The sequence below is a fragment of the Somniosus microcephalus genome, chromosome 24, assembly GCF_052327205.1.
Source record: "Somniosus microcephalus isolate GS21.2 chromosome 24, FLI_Smic_1.0, whole genome shotgun sequence".
Taxonomy (NCBI): Eukaryota; Metazoa; Chordata; class Chondrichthyes; order Squaliformes; family Somniosidae; genus Somniosus; species Somniosus microcephalus.
Genome location: NC_141010.1, coordinates 2695042 through 2713309, shown reverse-complemented (window position 1 = coordinate 2713309; position 18268 = coordinate 2695042). Strand labels below are relative to the sequence as shown.

The window sequence follows — 18268 nt, the reverse complement described above, 5'->3', positions numbered from 1 at the left end:
CCACACCGGGCGGTGCTCCCCGGGGCTCAGTCCCACACCGGGCTGTGCTCTCCTGCTCCCCGGGGCTCAGTCCCACACCGGGCGGTGCTCCCCGGGACTCAGTCCCACACCGGGCAGTGCTCCCCGGGGCTCAGTCCCACACCGGGCTGTGCTCTCCCGCTCCCCGGGGCTCAGTCCCACACCGGGCGGTGCTCCCCGGGGCTCAGTCCCACACCGGGCGGTGCTCCCCGGGACTCAGTCCCACACCGGGCGGTGTTCCCCGGGGCTCAGTCCCACACCGGGCTGTGCTCTCCCGCTCCCCGGGGCTCAGTCCCACACCGAGCGGTGCTCCCCGGGGCTCAGTCCCACACCGGGCGGTGCTCCCCGGGGCTCAGTCCCACACCGGGCGGTGCTCCCCGGGACTCAGTCCCACACCGGGCGGTGTTCCCCGGGGCTCAGTCCCACACCGGGCGGTGCTCCCCGGGGCTCAGTCCCACACCGGGCGGTGCTCCCCGGGACTCAGTCCCACACCGGGCGGTGTTCCCCGGGGCTCAGTCCCACACCGGGCGGTGCTCCCTGGGGCTCAGTCCCACACCGGGCGGTGCTGTCCCGCTCCCTGGGGCTCAGTCCCACACCAGGCAGTGCTCTCCTGCTCTGTGAGGTTTGGTACCTCACTGTGGGGAAGGGTTTGAGAGTGCTCTTGTTATGCTTTTGATTAGGAGTTGATTAATTATCTGTCACTTTCTCTCTCAGCTGCTGAGATGGACTATATGGCGTTGGAACAGGATGTGAGCACCAGGCTGGACAACTTGTACCGAGTGGGGAATCTGCAGAAGGATGTGGCGTCGATACTGCCCAATGGTCATATGACCTCCAGCCAGCCTGGCCCTCAGCCCACACTGCTGGGTCAGAGGTCACAGCCTGTTCACATACAAGTGAAAAGGTACGATAGTCTGATAGCTATTGGTACAATCACAGTGCGATCTAACACTCCATATCTACAGAATTCAAGCATAAATTCTATTTAAAATGGAGCAGATTAGCCAATGGGGCTTCAAGAGGCCGTTTACCCAAACATCAAATATCAGCCCAGTAATAGGTGGCATCGCAGGAGAGAAGGTGGAGGAGGTGAGAGTGGAGGAGAGAAGGTGGAGGAGGATGGAGGGGGTGAGAGTGGAGGTGAGAAGGTGGAGGAGGTGAGAGTGGAGGTGAGAAGGTGGAGGAGGATGGAGGGGGTGAGAGTGGAGGTGAGAAGGTGGAGTAGGATGGAGGGGGTGAGAGTGGAGGTGAGAAGGTGGAGGAGGATGGAGGGGGTGAGAGTGGAGGTGAGAAGGTGGAGTAGGATGGAGGGGGTGAGAGTGGAGGTGAGAAGGTGGAGGAGGATGGAGGGGGTGAGAGTGGAGGAGAGAAGGTGGAGTAGGATGGAGGGGGTGAGAGTGGAGGTGAGAAGGTGGAGGAGGATGGAGGGGGTGAGAGTGGAGGAGAGGTGATGGAAGATGATTTACCTCAGTTAATGAACCTCGTGCTGATTTACATGAGTTACAGGGATCTCCGTGACATTGGTTGGTGAGGAGGTTCCATTGGGGTTTGGAGATGAACCAACTTATTACAAACTCCTCCCAAACTCACACTATCTGAAGTTGCATTTGAGTGAGGAACAGGCTCCAAAACTTCAATAATCACCATTCAATAGTTTATTTACAAAGTTGCTAAAGTGTTTTTAATTTATTGCAGGCAGCTGAAGGAGGAAGAGCTCCAGACGACATCACTCCCAACTATCCCCAACCCGTTCCCCGAACTCTGCAGCCCGTCCAGTTCCCCGACCCTCTGTGGCCGTCCCAAGGCTCCGGCAGGTGAAGGCACACAGGTGAGTACCACACCTGGGGTGGAATAATCGGTTTCCCAATGTCTCCTCTCCACACCTGCCCGCAGACTCCGAGTGCTGAGGAGCACCTCTGGAGGAGAGAGTAAAGCTGGTGGGGGAGGGGGAGGGGGGATGGGGGAACGGCGGGGGGGAGGGTGGGGGATGGGGAGGGGTGGGGTGGGGAGGGGGGTGGGGGAGGGGAAGGGATGGGGATGGGGGAACGGAGGGGGAGGGGGTGGAGAGGGGTGGGGGAAGAGGGAACGGAGGGGGGGAGGGGGGGAGGGAGGGGGAGGGGGGAACAGAGGGGGAGGGGGGTGGAGAGGGGTGGGGGAGGGGGGAATGGAGGGGGGGAGGGGGGGAGGGAGGGGGAGGAGGGAACAGAGGGGGAGGGGGGTGGAGAGGGGTGGGGGAGGGGGGAACGGAGGGGGAGGGGTGGAGAGGGGTGGGGGAGGGGGGAACGGAGGGGGAGGGGGTGGAGAGGGGTGGGGGAGGGGGGATCGGAGGGGGAGGGGGTGGAGAGGGGTGGGGGAGGGGGGATCGGAGGGGGAGGGGGTGGAGAGGGGTGGGGGGAGGGGGTGGAGAGGGGTGGGGGAGGGGTTGGAGAGGGGTGGGGGAGGGGGGAACGGAGGGGGAGGGGTGGAGAGGGGTGGGGGAGGGGGGATCAGAGGGGGAGGGGGTGGAGAGGGGTGGGGGAGGGGGTGGAGAGGGGTGGGGGAGGGGTGGAGAGGGGTGGGGGAGGGGTGGAGAGGGGTGGGGGAGGGGGGAACGGAGGGGGAGGGGGTGGAGGGGGTGGGGGAGGGGGAACGGAGGTGGGGGGAGTTCTCTCGCTGTGCCGATCGGTTCCAGTGGTTGCCGATGTCGGTCTGTGTGACGATGTTGGGATATTCGGCGATGGAAAGAAAAGGGAAAAATGAGAAGAAATATGTCAAAGTCCAAGGATTTGTTTACAAAAATCTGTACGTTATTTCCAGGAATAATCTTAACTTTCAATAAATCTCTGGTCCCCTTGGGCTAAGATGTCAGCACGCATCGTGTTAAATGTAGGTCCTTCCCGCAACTTGTAACATCTCCAACGCCTCACTCAGTGCCGCTAGTTTGAACTTTTGCTGATTGTGTAGAACGGGCGATATCGACCTCCGCTAAAACTCTCCCAGGTTACGTTTCCAGTGACTTTAACAGCGCTCTCAGCCGATATCGCCCAAAGAGACTTCAGCACACAATCTAGGCTGATGCTCCCAGTGCAGTTCTGAGGGAGCGCTGCACTGTCCGTGGGGCAGTACTGAGGGTACTCCCACAGTGCTGTTAGCGAGGGAGTTCCAGGATTTTGACCCAGCGACGATGAAGGATCGGCGATATACTTCTAAGTCAGGATGGTGTGTGACTTGGACTGGAACTTGGAGGTGGTGTTGTTCCCGTGCACCTGCTGCCCTTGTCCTTCTAGGTGGAAGAGGTCGTGGGTTTAGGAGGTGCTGCCGAAGAAGCCTTGGCGAGTTGCTGCAGTGCATCTTGTAGATGGTACACACTGCAGCCACGGTACGCTGGTGGTGGAGGGAGTGAATGTTTAAGGTGGTGGATGAGGTGCCAATCAAGCGGGCTGCTTTATCCTGAATGGTGTCGAGCTTCTTGAGTGTTGTTGGAGCTGCACTCATCCAGGCAAGTGGAGAGAATTCCATCACACTCCTGACTTGTGCCTTTTAGATGGTGGAAAGGCTTTGGGGAGTCAGGAGGTGAGACACTCGCCGCAGAAAACCTAGCCTCTGACCTGCTCTTGTTGTCACAGTATTTATGTGGCCAGTTCAGTTAAGTTTCTGATCAATGGTGACCCCCCAGGATGTTGATGGTGGGGGATTCTGCGATGGTAATGCCATTGAATGTCAAGGGACGCTCGCTTGTTGGAGTTAGTCATTGCCTGGCACTTCTGTGGCACGAATGTTACCTGCCACTTATCAGCCCAAGCCTGAATGTCATCCAGGTCTTGTTGCATGTGGGCATGGACTGCTTCATTATCTGAGGAGTTGCGAATGGCGCTGAACACTGTGCAGTCATCAGCGAACATCCCCATTTCTGACCTTATGTTGGAGGGAAGGTCATTGATGAAGGACCTGAAGATGGTTGGGCCTAGGACATTGCCCTGGGGAACTCCTGCAGCAATATCCTGGGGCTCTGATGGTTGACCTCCAACCACCACAACCATCTTCCTTTGTGCTAGGTATGACACCAGCCAGTGGAGAGTGTTCCGCCCGATTCCCATTGACTTCAGTTTTGCTAGGGCTCCTTGATGCCACACTCGGTCAAATGCTGCCGTGATGTCAAAGGCAGTCACTCTCACCTCACCTCTGCAATTCAGCTCCTTTGTCCATGTTTGGACCAAGGCTGTAATGAGGTCGGGAGCCGAATGGTCTTGGTGGAACCCAAACTGGGCATCAGTGAGCAGGTTATTGGTGAGTAAGTGCTGCTTGATAGCACTGTCGATGACACTTTCCATCACTTTGCTGATGATTGAGAGTAGACTGATGGGGCGGTAATTGGCCGGATTGGATCTGTCCTGCTTTTTGTGGATAGGACATACCTGGGCACTTTTCTACATTGTCGGATAGATGCCAGTGTTGTAGCTGTACTGGAACAGCTTGGCTGGAGGCGCGGCTAGTTCTGGAGCACAAGTCTTCAGCACGACAGCCAGGATGTTGTCAGGGCCCATAGCCTTTGCTGTATCCAGTGCGCTCAGCCGTTTCTTGATATCACGTGGAGTGGATCGAATTGGCTGAAGACTAGCTTCTGTGGTGGTGGGGTCCTCAGGAGGAGGCCGATATGGATCATCCACTTGGCACTTCTGGCTGAAGATGGTTGCAAACGCTTCAGCCTTGTCTTTTGCATTCACGTGCTGGGCTCCGTCATCATTGAGGATGGGGATATTCATGGAGCCTCCTCCTCCCGTTAGTTGTTTAATGGTCCACCACCATTCACGACTGGATGTGGCAGGACTGCAGAGCTTGATCTGATCCGTTGATTGTGGGATCACTTAGCCCAGTCTATAGCATGCTGCTTCCGCTTTTTAGCATGCATGTAGTCCTGTGTTGCAGCCTCCCCAGGTTGGCACCGCATTCTTAGGTTTGCCTGGTGCTGCTCCCAGCATGCTCTTCTACACTCCTTATTGAACCAGGGTTGGTCCCCTGGCTTGATGGTAATGGTAGGGTGAGGTTACAAGTTGTGGTGGAATACAATTCTGCTGCTGCCCCACAGCACCTCATGGATGCGCAGTTTTGAGCTGCTAGATCTGTTCTGAATCTATCCCATTTAGCACAGTGGTCGTGCCACACAACACAATGGAGGGTGTCCTCAGTGTGAGGATGGGACTTTGTCTCCACAATGACTGTGCGATGGTCACTGTTACCAAATGCTCTCATGGACAGATGCATCTGCGACAGGTAGATTGGTGAGGACGAGGTCAAGAAGGTTTTTCCCTCGTGTTGGTTTTCTCACCACCTGTCGCAGACCCAGACTGGCAGCTATGTCCTTCAGGACTCGGCCAGTAGTGGTGCTACCAAGCCACACTTGGTGATGGACATTGAAGTCCCCCATCCAAAGTACGTTCTGTGCCCTTACCTTTCCCACTCTCAGTGCTTCTTCAACATGGAGGAGGAGGACTGATTCATCAGCTGAGGGAGGTGGTAATCAACAGGAGGTTTCCTTGCCCATGCTTGACCTGAAGCCATGAGACTTCATGGGGTCCAGAGTCAATGTTGAGGACTCCCAGGGCCACTCCTTCCCGACTGTGTACCACTGTGCCGCCACCCCTGGTGGGTCTGTCCTGCTGGTGATGGAGGAGTTTGGGACATTGGCTGAAAGGTATGATTCTGTGAGTATGACGATGTCAGGCTGTTGATTGACTAGTCTATGGGACAGCTCTCCCACTGTTGGCACAAGTCCCCAGATGTTGGTGAGGAGGACTTTGCAGGGTTGACTGGGCTGGGTGTGCCGTTGCCGTAGCCGGTGCCGAGGTCAATGCCAGGTGGTCCGTCCGGTTTCATTCTTATCATTGTGTTTCGTAACGGTTTGTGACAACTGACTGGCTCGCTGGGCCATTTCAGAGGGCAGTTAAGAGTCAACCACATTGTGGGTCTGGAGTCACATATAGGCCAGACCGGGTAAGGACGGCCAATTTCCTCCCTAAAGGACATTAGTGAACCAGATGGGTTTTTACGACAATCCGATAGTTTCATGGTCACCATTACTGATACTAGTAATAATTCCAGATTTATTTAATTAACTGAATTTAAATTCCCCAGCTGCCGTGGTGGGATTTGAACTCACAGACTCCGGATCATTAGTCCTGGCCTCTGGATTACTAGTCCAGTGACATAACCACTCTGCTACCGTCCTGGCCAGTATCCATCCTTTAAACAACATCCACTAAAACAGATTATCTGGTTATTTATCTCATTGTTGTTTGTGGGAGCTTGCTGTGCACAAATTGGCTGCCACGTTTCCCACATTACAACAGTGACTACACTTGAAAAAGTACTTCATTGGCTGTAAAGCGCGTTGAGACGTCCTGAGGTTGTGAAAGGCGCTGGAGAAATGCAAGTCTTTCTCTTTCTTTCAAAGTCTGAATTACCCCCAGTGAGTCCGGTTTGCCAGATTAACGACTGCTGTTACGTCACTAATGAGTTGAGCAAACCGTGGACACCTGCCCTTTGAGTAATGTCACAGGGTCTTTAGCACCCACTGGAACAGCCAGACATCATCTACGGGGGCAGCACCTTGTAATGATATCAGCAAATAGAGATGGTATTTGCCTGTTCGATTATGATGCCTTAACAGCATGTTTGCAGGTATTGATTGCTTGTGCCTGACCAGCAGAGGGCATGTGACCGAGACAAACAAGGCAGTTTAGTTTGGCTTCAGTTTCATTCTAGATGCATCACAAGCATCATGTCTCCTGTAAAAGCTGTATAAAGAGTTGAACAAGCTTTAGATTAAAAGTCATTCTCTTTCATAAATGTCTCGTCATTGAACCCACAAAGAAATCAATACATGGTGTCAGAAGTGACTGAAAGAGATGAAGAGAAAAAATCTGAAGTTAAATCAGCTCTCCACAGATTAGCAAGCCAAAAGAGAACATCGTTACTTACCATTAGAGAATAACTAACGAAGTGAAAGAATGGAAGGTTTACACCCACCGGCGACGCTTCAGTTGACAGGTAATGTGGCTGAAAATTGGAGAAGGTTCAAACAACGTGTGGGGTTGTATTTATCAGCAATTGGAGCTGACGAGAAAAGTAATAAAAGGAAATCGTCACTGTTCTTACATGTCGTGGGTGATGAAGCGCTGGAGGTGTATAATAATTTCACATTCGCTGCTAATGGAGACAAAATGAAGCTAGATAAAATAATAGAACAGTTTGAGGCCTACTGCATACCTAAACGTAACGTGACGTTTGAGAGGCACAGATTTTTCACATGTGTTCAGAAAACGGGTGAGACTATTGATCAGTATATGACTGAACTGAGAAACAGAAGCAAATCGTGTGAATTTGGGGGACTGACAGACTCGCTGATAAAAGACAGACTGGTGTGTGGTATTCCAGATAATGGTCTAAGGGAAAGACTGCTAAGAGAGCAAGATCTAGACCTGGGAAAAGCCATAGCACTGTGTAGGGCTACAGAGACTGTGAAGTTGCAGGCAAAGGAGCTGTTCAGTGACAATAGCTGCAATGTGGATGCAGTGAGAATGAACGGACATAAACCGTTTAACAAAAAGAGCGCCAATGTGAAAAAAGAGGCGTGGCCAGCGAACGAAAATGAAAGGGACAATCGAAAGACATGTAGTCGATGCGGTACACAGCATCCACCAAGAAAGTGTCCAGCATATGGTAAAAAATGCAATAGTTGCAACAAAAACAACCATTATGCCCGTTGCTATAAGAACCAAATGCAACAAAGCAAGGTCCATACAGTAGATGAAAGCGACATAGAGGAGTTCTATGTAGATGTTGTGTCTGAAAACAAAAAAGAAGAAAGAGACTGGATGTTGACACTAAAAGTGAATGACACATATTCCATTTAAATTGGATACTGGAGCACAAGTTAATGTGATATCAGAGACTGATTTTAAGAAAATTAGACCCAGACCAAAGATACATGGAATAAAAGTGAAAGTGACAGGATACTCAGGTACTGATATACCAATGAAAGGAAGATGCATTGTCAAAGTAACACACAAGGACAGGGAGCACACGCTAGCATTAATCGTGGTGCCAAAGGATGTGCAAGCCATACTAGGTTTAAAAGCCTGTGAGAGACTGAACCTGGTAAAGAGAGTCCTCGTTGTGGAAAGCGAAGGAGAGACAGTCTATGATGAACTCATGAAAGAGTACAACGACCTATTTAAGGGTCTAGGCTGCATTCCAGGAGAACACACGATCAGAGTAGATAAAAGTATGACACCGGTCATACATCCATGCAGAAAAGTCCCGTTTGCTCTTCAAAAGCAACTGAAGGCAGAGTTGGACAGGATGGAAAGCCTGAACGTGATTCAGAAGATAGATGAGCCAACTGAGTGGGTGAGTTCCCTCGTCGTAGTGGACAAAAAGAATGGAAAGCTCAGAATTTGCCTGGATCCAAGAGATCTAAACAGAGCAATAAAGAGAGAGCACTTCAAGCTTCCTACACGTGAGGAAATCATGGCACAGTTTGCAAATGCAAAGTATTTCAGCAAGTTAGATGCATCATCAAGATTTTGGCAGATGAAATTGGATGAAGCAAGTTCAAGACTGTGCACGTTCAACAGTCCATTTGGCAGATACAGATTCCTAAGGTTACCATTTGGCATTGCCTCAGCTCCTGAAGTGTATCACAAAACTATCCATATGATCTATGAGCACCTGGAGGGAGTTGATACATCAATGGATGACATCATAGTATGGGGAACCACGAGAACTGAGCATGATGAGAGACTGAAAAAAGTGCTGGAAGCAACAAGGAAAACAAACCTGAAGCTGAATAGAGAGAAATGCCAGCTCGGGGTGACAGAACTGACATTCGTGGGAGATATCCTTAGCAGTGAGGGCATCAGACCAGATCCCAGATCCCAGATGGCCACCATTGAGAATATGCCAAAGCCACAATGCAAAAAGGACGTGCAGAGGTTTAATGGAATGATCAACTACATGGGGAAATTCATATCCAACCTCTCAGAAAAGATGGCGCCACTGAGAAGACTAACTGAAAAGAACATAGAATGGGAATGGAATCATGAGCATGAGAAGTCATGGAGCGATCTAAAGAAACTGCTCACAGAGGAACCAGTTCTGAGGTTTTATGACCCAGCGAGACCCATCAAGATATCATCAGATGCATCACAGAGTGGGCTCGGTGCCGTTCTTCTGCAACAATATGACTACTGGCAACCTATTGCATATGCATCACGCTCAATGACAGACGCGGAGACGCGATATGCTCAAATAGAAAAGGAGCTGCTCAGCATCACATACGCCTGTGAAAGATTTCACCAGTTTGTGGCAGGACAAGCAATCAGTGTAGAGACTGACCATAAGCCCTTGATTGCATTGTTCCAAAAGCCACCAAATAGCTGTCCACTTAGAATACAAAGAATGATGATCAGGCTGCAACGCTATACGCTGAATGTTGCGTACACACCGGGTAAGCTGATGTATACAGCAGACACGTTGTCCAGAGCTGTTGACCCAAGTGAGCCCGCAAACACCACAATGGATGAAAAAGTGAACGCCTACGTGGACATGATCACAAGTGCACTGCCCATAGCAGATGCAAAAATGGAGCTCATAAAGAATGAGACAAACAAAGATGAAACAATGAGACGACTGAGGAAAAGCATCTTGGATGGATGGCCCAACATGAAGCAAGACTGCTCACCTGACATGGCAGAGTACTGGAACTGCAGGGCAGAACTATCAGTGGTCGAAGACATCATCTACAAAGGAAGTAAAATAGTTATCCCAAAGAGTCTGAGAAAAGAGATGTTAAAAAAGATCCATGGAGGACATCTGGGAATCGAAAAGTGTAAGAAAAGAGCACGAGAGGTGATGTACTGGCCACGAATCAACCAAGATGTGACAAATGAGGTGTCAAACTGCACAATATGCCTGAAATATCGAGCAAGCAATCCGGTAGAACCACTAAAGCCACACCCAGCGCCAGACAGACCTTATCAGAAGGTAGGCGCTGACCTATTCGTATGTCAAGGGAAGGACTATCTTGTAGTCACAGACTATTACTCCCTGTATCCAGAGGTTTGTAGACTGCACACCACCACTGCAGATGCTGTGATAACATGTATGAAAGCCATATTCTCCAGACATGGCGTGGCAAGCGAGGTCTTCACAGACAACAGACCTCAGTTTTACAATGCAAGTTTCCGACACTTTGCCAAAGAGTGGGACTTTGTCCACACAACGTCAAGTCCTCACTATCCACAGTCCAATGGACTAGTGGAAAAATCGGTCCAAACAGTGAAAAGACTGATGTACAAGGCAAAAGACAGTGGAACTGACTTCTACCAGAGCATGCTTGTATACCGCACAATGCCGCTCGAGTGTGGTATGTCACCAGCCCAACTCCTTATGGGACGTCGGCTAAGGTCAAACCTACCCACCCCGGAGAACCTCCTGAAAACAAAAGAGGGGGAGAAAGTGAGGAAGTTCAAAGAACAACAGAAAGAAAAGCAAAAGTACTACTATGACAGAGGAACACAAAACCTACCTGAACTCCACACTGGTGACCAAGTAAGGTTCAAAGACAAAACAAACACATGGACTCAGAAGGGAACTGTCCTGAGTGAAGTTCAACCAAGATCATACACCATTCAGACAGATGAGGGTGCTGTTCTGAGAAGAAATCGTCGAGATCTTCTCATGGGACCAGCCACAGCAGGTCAAGAGACTGATACTGTTGAACAACCTGATCACACAGCTGAGAACCAATCATCTGAGGCAACAACTCAGATTCAAGGACAATCAATCAGAAAATCCTCAAGACACGTGAAGCCTCCTGAGAGACTCATTGAGCAAATTTAAGGACTATTGTTATAGAAGGAAGTAATGTTATCTTATTCTTTCTTCAAGTTCTAGTGTATTGACATATTTCATGTGAACACACAAAGCAAGGTTAAAAAAACCTTGATCATGATAATGATAATGTAAGTTCATTAGGTGTTACAGTTAAAATGCAGATTAATACAAAGAAAACATGTTGTTAGTTAAAAGTAAAATACTTTTGTTTTAAGAAAAGGAGATGTAATGATATCAGCAAATAGAGATGGTATTTGCCTGTTCGATTATGATGCCTTAACAGCATGTTTGCAGGTATTGATTGCTTGTGCCTGACCAGCAGAGGGCATGTGACCGAGACAAGCAAGGCAGTTTAGTTTGGTTTCAGTTTCATTCTAGATGCATCACAAGCATCGTGTCTCCTGTAAAAGCTGTATAAAGAGTTGAACAAGCTTTAGATTAAAAGTCATTCTCTTTCATAAATGTCTCGTCATTGAACCCACAAAGAAATCAATATACACCTCTGGCACTGCAGCACTCCTGCAATACTGTGCTCAGCCCAACATGGGGCTGGAAGCCACAAGCTGCTGACTCGGAGGGGAGCGTGGAGCTCACTGAGCCACGGCCTGCACCCAAGCGCCAGTTACAGGGGCACGTAATCTTCACCATATCCGTCTCGCTGACAGGCTCCCCAGGCAAACAAACACAGCTTTCCTTAATCCCTTAATTAAACAGTGACAGAGCATAGGCTTTATTTAACAAAGGGCGGTTTTCGGAGCACCTGTAGAAATAAGTAACTAACGCAGCAACCAGCTGACTTTGGTGTGGTGTTGCACTAGTGCGGAGGCCCGTTCAGGCTGTCGTTGTAAATATTGACCTGAGGCGTTTCGAAGTGCCCGAGTCTGAACAGATGCTGATAGCAAAAGGCCGTGTACAGAGGGACTGAAAAGGACAAAGCTTTAATCCTCTGAAGCAATCAAATTAAAGGTGTTCATTCCCACAATGCACTGGTGCCAACAGCATCCCATGTAGAGGAAGATTGGGAACAACTATTTCACAAGTTGTGGATAGGTTTTGTGTTCTGACCTTCATAATGTCACCCACGAGCACTCTCTGTTACCCCACCCACAATGATTATTCCATCGTAATAATCACGTCAGGTTCCACATGTACGCTGACGGCACCCAGCTCTACCTCATCACCGCCTCTCTCGACCCCTCCATGGTCTCTAAATTGTCAGACTGCTTGTCCGACATCCAATACTGGTTAAGCAGAAATTTCCTCCTCCAAATAAATATTGCGAAGATCGAAGCCATTGTCTTCAGTCCCCGTCACAAACTCCGTTCCCTAGCCACCGACTCCATCCTTCTCCCTAACATCTATCTGAGGCTGAACCACACTGTTCGCAAACTTGGTGTCATATTTGACCCCGAGATGAGCTTCCGACCACATATCGCCATCACTAAGACCGCCTATTTCCACCTCCATAACACTGCCCGTCTCCGCCCCTGCCTCAGCTCATAAGAACATAAGAACATAAGAAATAGGAGCAGGAGTAGGCCAATCGGCCCCTCGAGCCTGCTCCGCCATTCAATAAGATCATGGCTGATCTGATCCTAACCGCCAATCTACTATCACAGAACTATCTCCTGAATCTAACAGAATTAGACACATGAAATAGGAGCAGGATCAGGCTACACGGCCCCTGGGCCCGCTCTGCTACCCATAGGGCCATGACCGATCCGAACCTAGACTCATGTCCAAATTCCTGCCCGCTCCCCGTACCCCTTAATTCCCTTTACTTCTAGGAAACTGTCTATTTCTGTTTTAAATTTATGTAATGATGTAGCTTCTACAGCTTTTTGGGGCAGCATATTCCATGGACCTACCACCCTCTGAGTGAAGTAGTTCCTCCTCATCTCAGTTTTGAAAGAGCAGCCCCTTATTCTAAGACTATGTCCCCTAGTTCTAGTTTCACCCATCATCGGGAACATCCTCCCCGCATCCACCCGATCCAACCCCTTCACAATCTTATATGTTTCAATAAGATCGCCTCTCATTCTTCTGAACTCCAATGAGTAGAGTCCCAATCTACCCAACCTCTCCTCATATGTCCATCCCCTCATCCCCGGGATTAACCGAGTGAACCTTCTTTGTACTGACTCGAGAGCAAGTATGTCTTTTCTTAAGTATGGACACCAAAACTGTATGCAGTATTCCAGGTGCGGTCTCACCAATACCTTGTACAACTGAAGCAATACCTCCCTATTTTTATATTCTATCCCCCTAGCAATGAAAGCCAACATTCCATTGGCCTTCTTAATCACTCGCTGCACCTGCATACTAACCTTTTGAGTTTCGTGCACCAGGACCCCCAGATCCCTTTGTACTTCAGTACTTTCCAGTTTCTTGCCATTAAGATAATAATTTGCTCTACGATTTTTCCTGCCAAAGTGCATAACCTCACACTTTCCAGTATTGTATTCCATCTGCCAAATTTCTGCCCATTTACTTAGCCTGTCTATGTCCCCTTGCAGGTTTTTTATGTCCTCCTCACTCACTACTTTCCCTCCCATCTTAGTATCATCTGCAAACTTTGATATGTTACACTCGGTCCCCTCCTCCAAATCGTTAATATAGATTGTAAAGAGTTGGGGACCCAGCACTGACCCCTGCGGAACACCACTAGTTACTGATTGCCAGTCTGAGAATGAACCATTTATCCCAACTCTCTGCCTTCTGTTAGATAGCCAATCCTCTATCCATGCCAGAATATTACCCCAATCCCGTGATTTTTTATCTTAAGCAATAATCTTTTGTGTGGCACCTTGTCAAATGCCTTTTGGAAGTCTAAATACACTACGTCCATTGGTTCCCCTTTATCCACCCTGTATGTTATTTCCTCAAAGAACTCCAGCAAATTTGTCAAACATGACTTCCCCTTCATAAAACCATGCTGACTTTGTCCTATTAAATTATGATTATCCAAATGTCCTGTTACTGTCTCCTTAATAATGGACTCCATCTGCTGCTGAAACCCTCATCCATGTCTTTGTTACCTCTAGACTTGACTATTCCAACGCACTCCTGGCTGGCCTCCCACATTCTACCCTACGTAACTTGAGGCCATCCAAAACTCAGCTGCCCGTGTCCAAACTCGCAGCAAGTTCCCTTTCACCCATCACCCCTGTGCTCGCTGACCTACATTGGCTCTCGATTGAGCAGCGCCGCAATTTTAAAATTCTCATCCTTGTTTTCAAATCCCTCCATGTCCTTGCCCCTCCCTATCTCTGTAATCTCCTCCGGCCCCACAACCCTCCGAGATCTCTGTGCTCCTCTAATTCTGGCATGTTGCTTATCCCAGAGATAGGGAGTTAGGATACTGGCAACAGAGTTTGGATGAGCTGAGGTTTAAGAGGGGGGACGGTGGGGTACTCTCACTCAGAGTTTTGGTCACCACGACTACACCCCATTGGTGCCCTGTGCCTTAACAGAACCGCTGCCTCTTACAAGAGATCTGGCGGAACTCCCAAGGAATTCAGGGCCCTTCGTTGTACAAGTGACCCGGGAGAGGTCTGGACCACGTGTGCCAACTCCCAACCCCTGGCCCCCGGCCCCCAACCCCTGGCCCCCGACCCCCAACCCCCGGCCCCCAAACCCCCGGCCCCCCGGCCCCCAACTCCTGACCCCTGGCCCCCGGCCCCCGACTCCTGGCCCCCAACCCCGACCCCCCCGGCCCCCAACTCCCAACCCCCGGCCCTTGACCCCTGGCCCCCGACCCCCGGTCCCCAACTCCCAACCCCTGGCCCCCAACCCCGACCCCCAACTCCTGACCCCCAGCCCTCAACCCCTAGCCCCCAACTCCCAACCCCTGGCTCCCGACCCCTGACCCCCAGCCCTCAGCCCCTGGCCCCTGACCCCAACCCCCAGCCCCCAACCCCAGCCCCCAATTGCACTGGTCCAGGCAGGATGACGTAGCAGGGCAGGCAGGAAGATTCCCAGCATCATCGAGAGCTCACACATTCAGCACCCATGAGCCTCTTGGATAAACTGGGAAGCCTAGAAATTCAGTTGGTAGCGCCAGCCGCTAGTGCCTTAAGAGGGCGATAAGTGGGGCGCGAAGCGGCTAGCACCCGGACGCGGCGCGATCTGCGCCTCTCGGGAACTTGAGTGAAGAATTAGCGGCGGCGTAAAACCGCAACGCCCGCTCAGCTGCGCGCGCAGATCCTGACGTCATTTCATGGTGCAACGCCCTTGGTGCGCCCCGAACCGGAACTTCAGTGGCGCCCCCTTCTTTCCGCCTGGCGCTCGCAGCGACTGGTTGAGTGGAACGGTTCCCAGTCGCTGTGGGGCTGGGGGGGCGCTATTTAAGGGGGACTCTTCCTGCATTCTTTGTGGTAGCCATTTTGGACCACTCCCTGTGTGTGAGAGAGAGAGATTTGCAGAGAGACAAAGGGAGAGAGCTTTCTGCTTTGAGTCAGCGCTCGCACAGGTACTTCTGGCTTCAGCCCAGAGCTTTGCAGTTGGATTGATTTTTCAGTGCCATAGCCTTGAGTGGCTACTTATAATGGGGGTTGCAATGGGTGGAAACGTTGGGTTTCTCCATTGCATTGAAAGGGCTCAGAGACGCCGAGAGAGAGTGCCAATCATGGCCAGACGGAGGAGGGCCAACAGGCGTCGGCACAGGAGGCCTTACCCTCCCAGGGTATACCGCCAGCACTTCTCCTACCTCAACATGTCTGAGGAGCAGTGCATTCGGAGGCTTCGATTCAGAAGGGAGGTGGTCACTGAGATCTGCCACCTGCTTCAGAGAGATCTGCCACCTGCTTCAGAGAGATCTGCAGCCTCAGCTGAGGAGCAGGACGTCTCTGTTGGTGGCAGTGAAGGTGACAGTGGCTCTGAACTTCTATGCCACCGGCTCCTTCCAATCCGCTACTGGGGACATTACCAATGTCTCCCAGTTCGCGGTGCATTGCTGCATCCGCCAGGTCACGAATGCCCTCTTCAAAAGGAGACGTCAGTACATTTCCTTCCCCATGACCCTGGACAAGCAGCAAGAGCGTGCAATGGGGTTTGCAAGAATAGCGGGCTTCCCCATGGTCCAGGACACCATTGACTGCATGCATATGGCTTTGCGGGCGCCTCTAGAGAATGCCGAGGATTACCGCAACCGGAAGGGGTACCATTCATTGAACATGCAGTTGGTGTGTGACCACAGGCAGCTCATACTAGCTGTCAATGCCCGCTTTCCAGGCAGCAGCCACGACGCCTTCCTCCTGCGCCAGACTTCTGTGGCAGACATTTTCGAAGCCCCGGCTCACCCAGGAGGCTGGCTTCTCGGGGACAAGGGCTATCCTTTGTGCACCTGGCTGATGACCTCGCTCTGTGCGCCCACCACCCCAGCTGAAGAGCGATACAATGACAGCCATCAAGCGACCAGGAACATCATTGAGCACACGATTGGCGTGCTAAAGCAATGGTTCCGCTGTCTGGACCATTCCGGGGGAGCCCTACAGTACTCGTCTGAGCGAGTCTCCCATTTCATTGTAGTGTGCTGCATGCTGCACAACCTGGCTATCCTCAGGACTCAGCCACTGCCAGCAGACATTGGAGGACCACCAGAGGAGGAGGAGGAGGAGGAGGAGGAGGAGGAGGAGGAGGAGGAGCACCAAGACGGGAGGGAGGCACAAAGTGCAAGAACCGTCCGTCAGCGGCTTATTGCAAGTCGGTTCTAGGCCCCCTCTCAGGGAATGGCTTGTGCCAATGAAAGAACATGAATGGAGCCGCTCCGCAAGCCCTCAGCCGGTCAAGGCAACAAATAGTTCAAAGTGCAAACATGCACAATCTGAATAAAGAGAATTATTTATTTACCAAACTCTGTGCCCTTCCCGCATGACAAACAAATACAGAGAAACCCCCCAAAAAACAGTCAGACACATAACTGGCTCTCACAACCTGGAGACAATGAACAAAAGAGTTAAACAAAAATGACCATGATCCTTGGCCTTCACAAAAAAAAAACACAACATTTTGCCACACCTCCTACTTTTTGGCCTGCGAGGGTGATCTGCCTCACTTGCGAGATTGGCCCCTTCCCACCCTGCAGCTCCTCCGCAATGGGACCCCAGTGGCTGCAGTAAGGCTGGGGGAAGGCTGCTGAGGGTCAGATGGTGAGTCGGCAGATGCCCTTGGGGGACGGCCTGGACCAGCTCTGGGCCTGGAGGGCCCGGCTGCTGACTGCTCCAACTCTGCTTGGGCGGCAGCAGTCTGTCCTACGGGTGGTGGCAGCTGCAGTGGAGGAGTGACAGTGTTGGCAGCAGGAATGCTGCCAACCTGACAGAGCACAGGCACTCCCTGGTCGGACGACACACTGGCACTCGCACGGGCCAGCACTGAAGCATGCGCAGCAATCTGCTGAAGCACAGACTGCTGGCCTGCTGCGGTGCGGCGAGGGCCCCAGTGAATCCTGGCTGATCCAGCGAGGGTGGCAGCAGTTAGTGTTTGTGTGGCCCTGATCTGTGTCTGCATCAGACCAGCCAGTGACTGCATGGCACGACTAAGCACTTGGCTGGAAGCCGCCTGTGCTGCACCGAAGTCCTGCAGACTCCTTGCCTGTGCTGCACCGAAGTCCAGCAGACTCCTTGCCTGTGCTGCTCCAAATTCCTGTACACTCCTTGCCAGTGACTCTATGGAGTCAGGCATCCTTGGCACTGCAGCCATGAGCTCAGTGTGCCTGCACTCCGCCTGGGCGCCCATTTCACCAAGGAGCCGCACCGCCTCTGCGCTCACTGTAGCAGGACTGGAGGCCACACTCTCCCTCCGGGGAGAAGGCCGCCGAGCTTCCCTACCTCTCCCCGCGTTGCTGCAGCCCACTGGGCCCCGGAGCTTCACCCTCCTCAGACCCTTCCCCCCTGCTCCCCTCCAGGGAAGACGTGTCCCCATCATGGCCATGGGCTGCCTCGGCTGAGGGTGGCACTGATGTTCCGGCTTCCTCTTCCTCCTCCTCGCCTTCCGATTCACTCACAGTGCCAGCTTGAGGGCCCGCCTCCTCACCTGGCGATTCAGCATCTGAAAGCAGGCAGGTACAGGAGTTGCTTTAGAGTGAGGACAGGGCGGCAGCGAGGGAGACATGAGTGCTGCAATGCACTGCATTGGTTCGAGAGTGGCAAAGGATGTTGGTGTGAGGCACAAGTGGAAAGAGAGAGGTCAAAAAGGTGATGACCTTACCATTGCTGTCCAGAACGGGGTCGGCATCTCCAGTGGCGACGGGGCCAATCAGCCGGCCTGCCATAATGCGCTCCACTCGCTGCTCCAGATCGCTGAGGTCTTTTAGGTCAGGACGGCCTCCCCCAGACCGTTGCTGCTGCCTCCTATTGTGGGCCAGCTTGTCCTGCAA

The 18268-nt window shown here is 51.7% G+C and overlaps 1 protein-coding gene across 5 annotated transcripts in view; it reads left to right on the top strand.

The window, feature by feature from the left end:
• LOC147100957 (growth factor receptor-bound protein 7-like) overlaps positions 1-18268 on the top strand; it is a 263485-nt gene that overhangs the window by 158857 nt on the left and 86360 nt on the right. For all 5 annotated transcript variants that reach the window (XM_085966067.1, XM_085966069.1, XM_085966065.1 and 2 more), the window contains 2 exons: positions 733-922; positions 1714-1846. In XM_085966067.1, coding sequence (XP_085822193.1) covers positions 733-922; positions 1714-1846 — 323 coding nt within the window. The remainder of the gene's footprint in view (positions 1-732; positions 923-1713; positions 1847-18268) is intronic.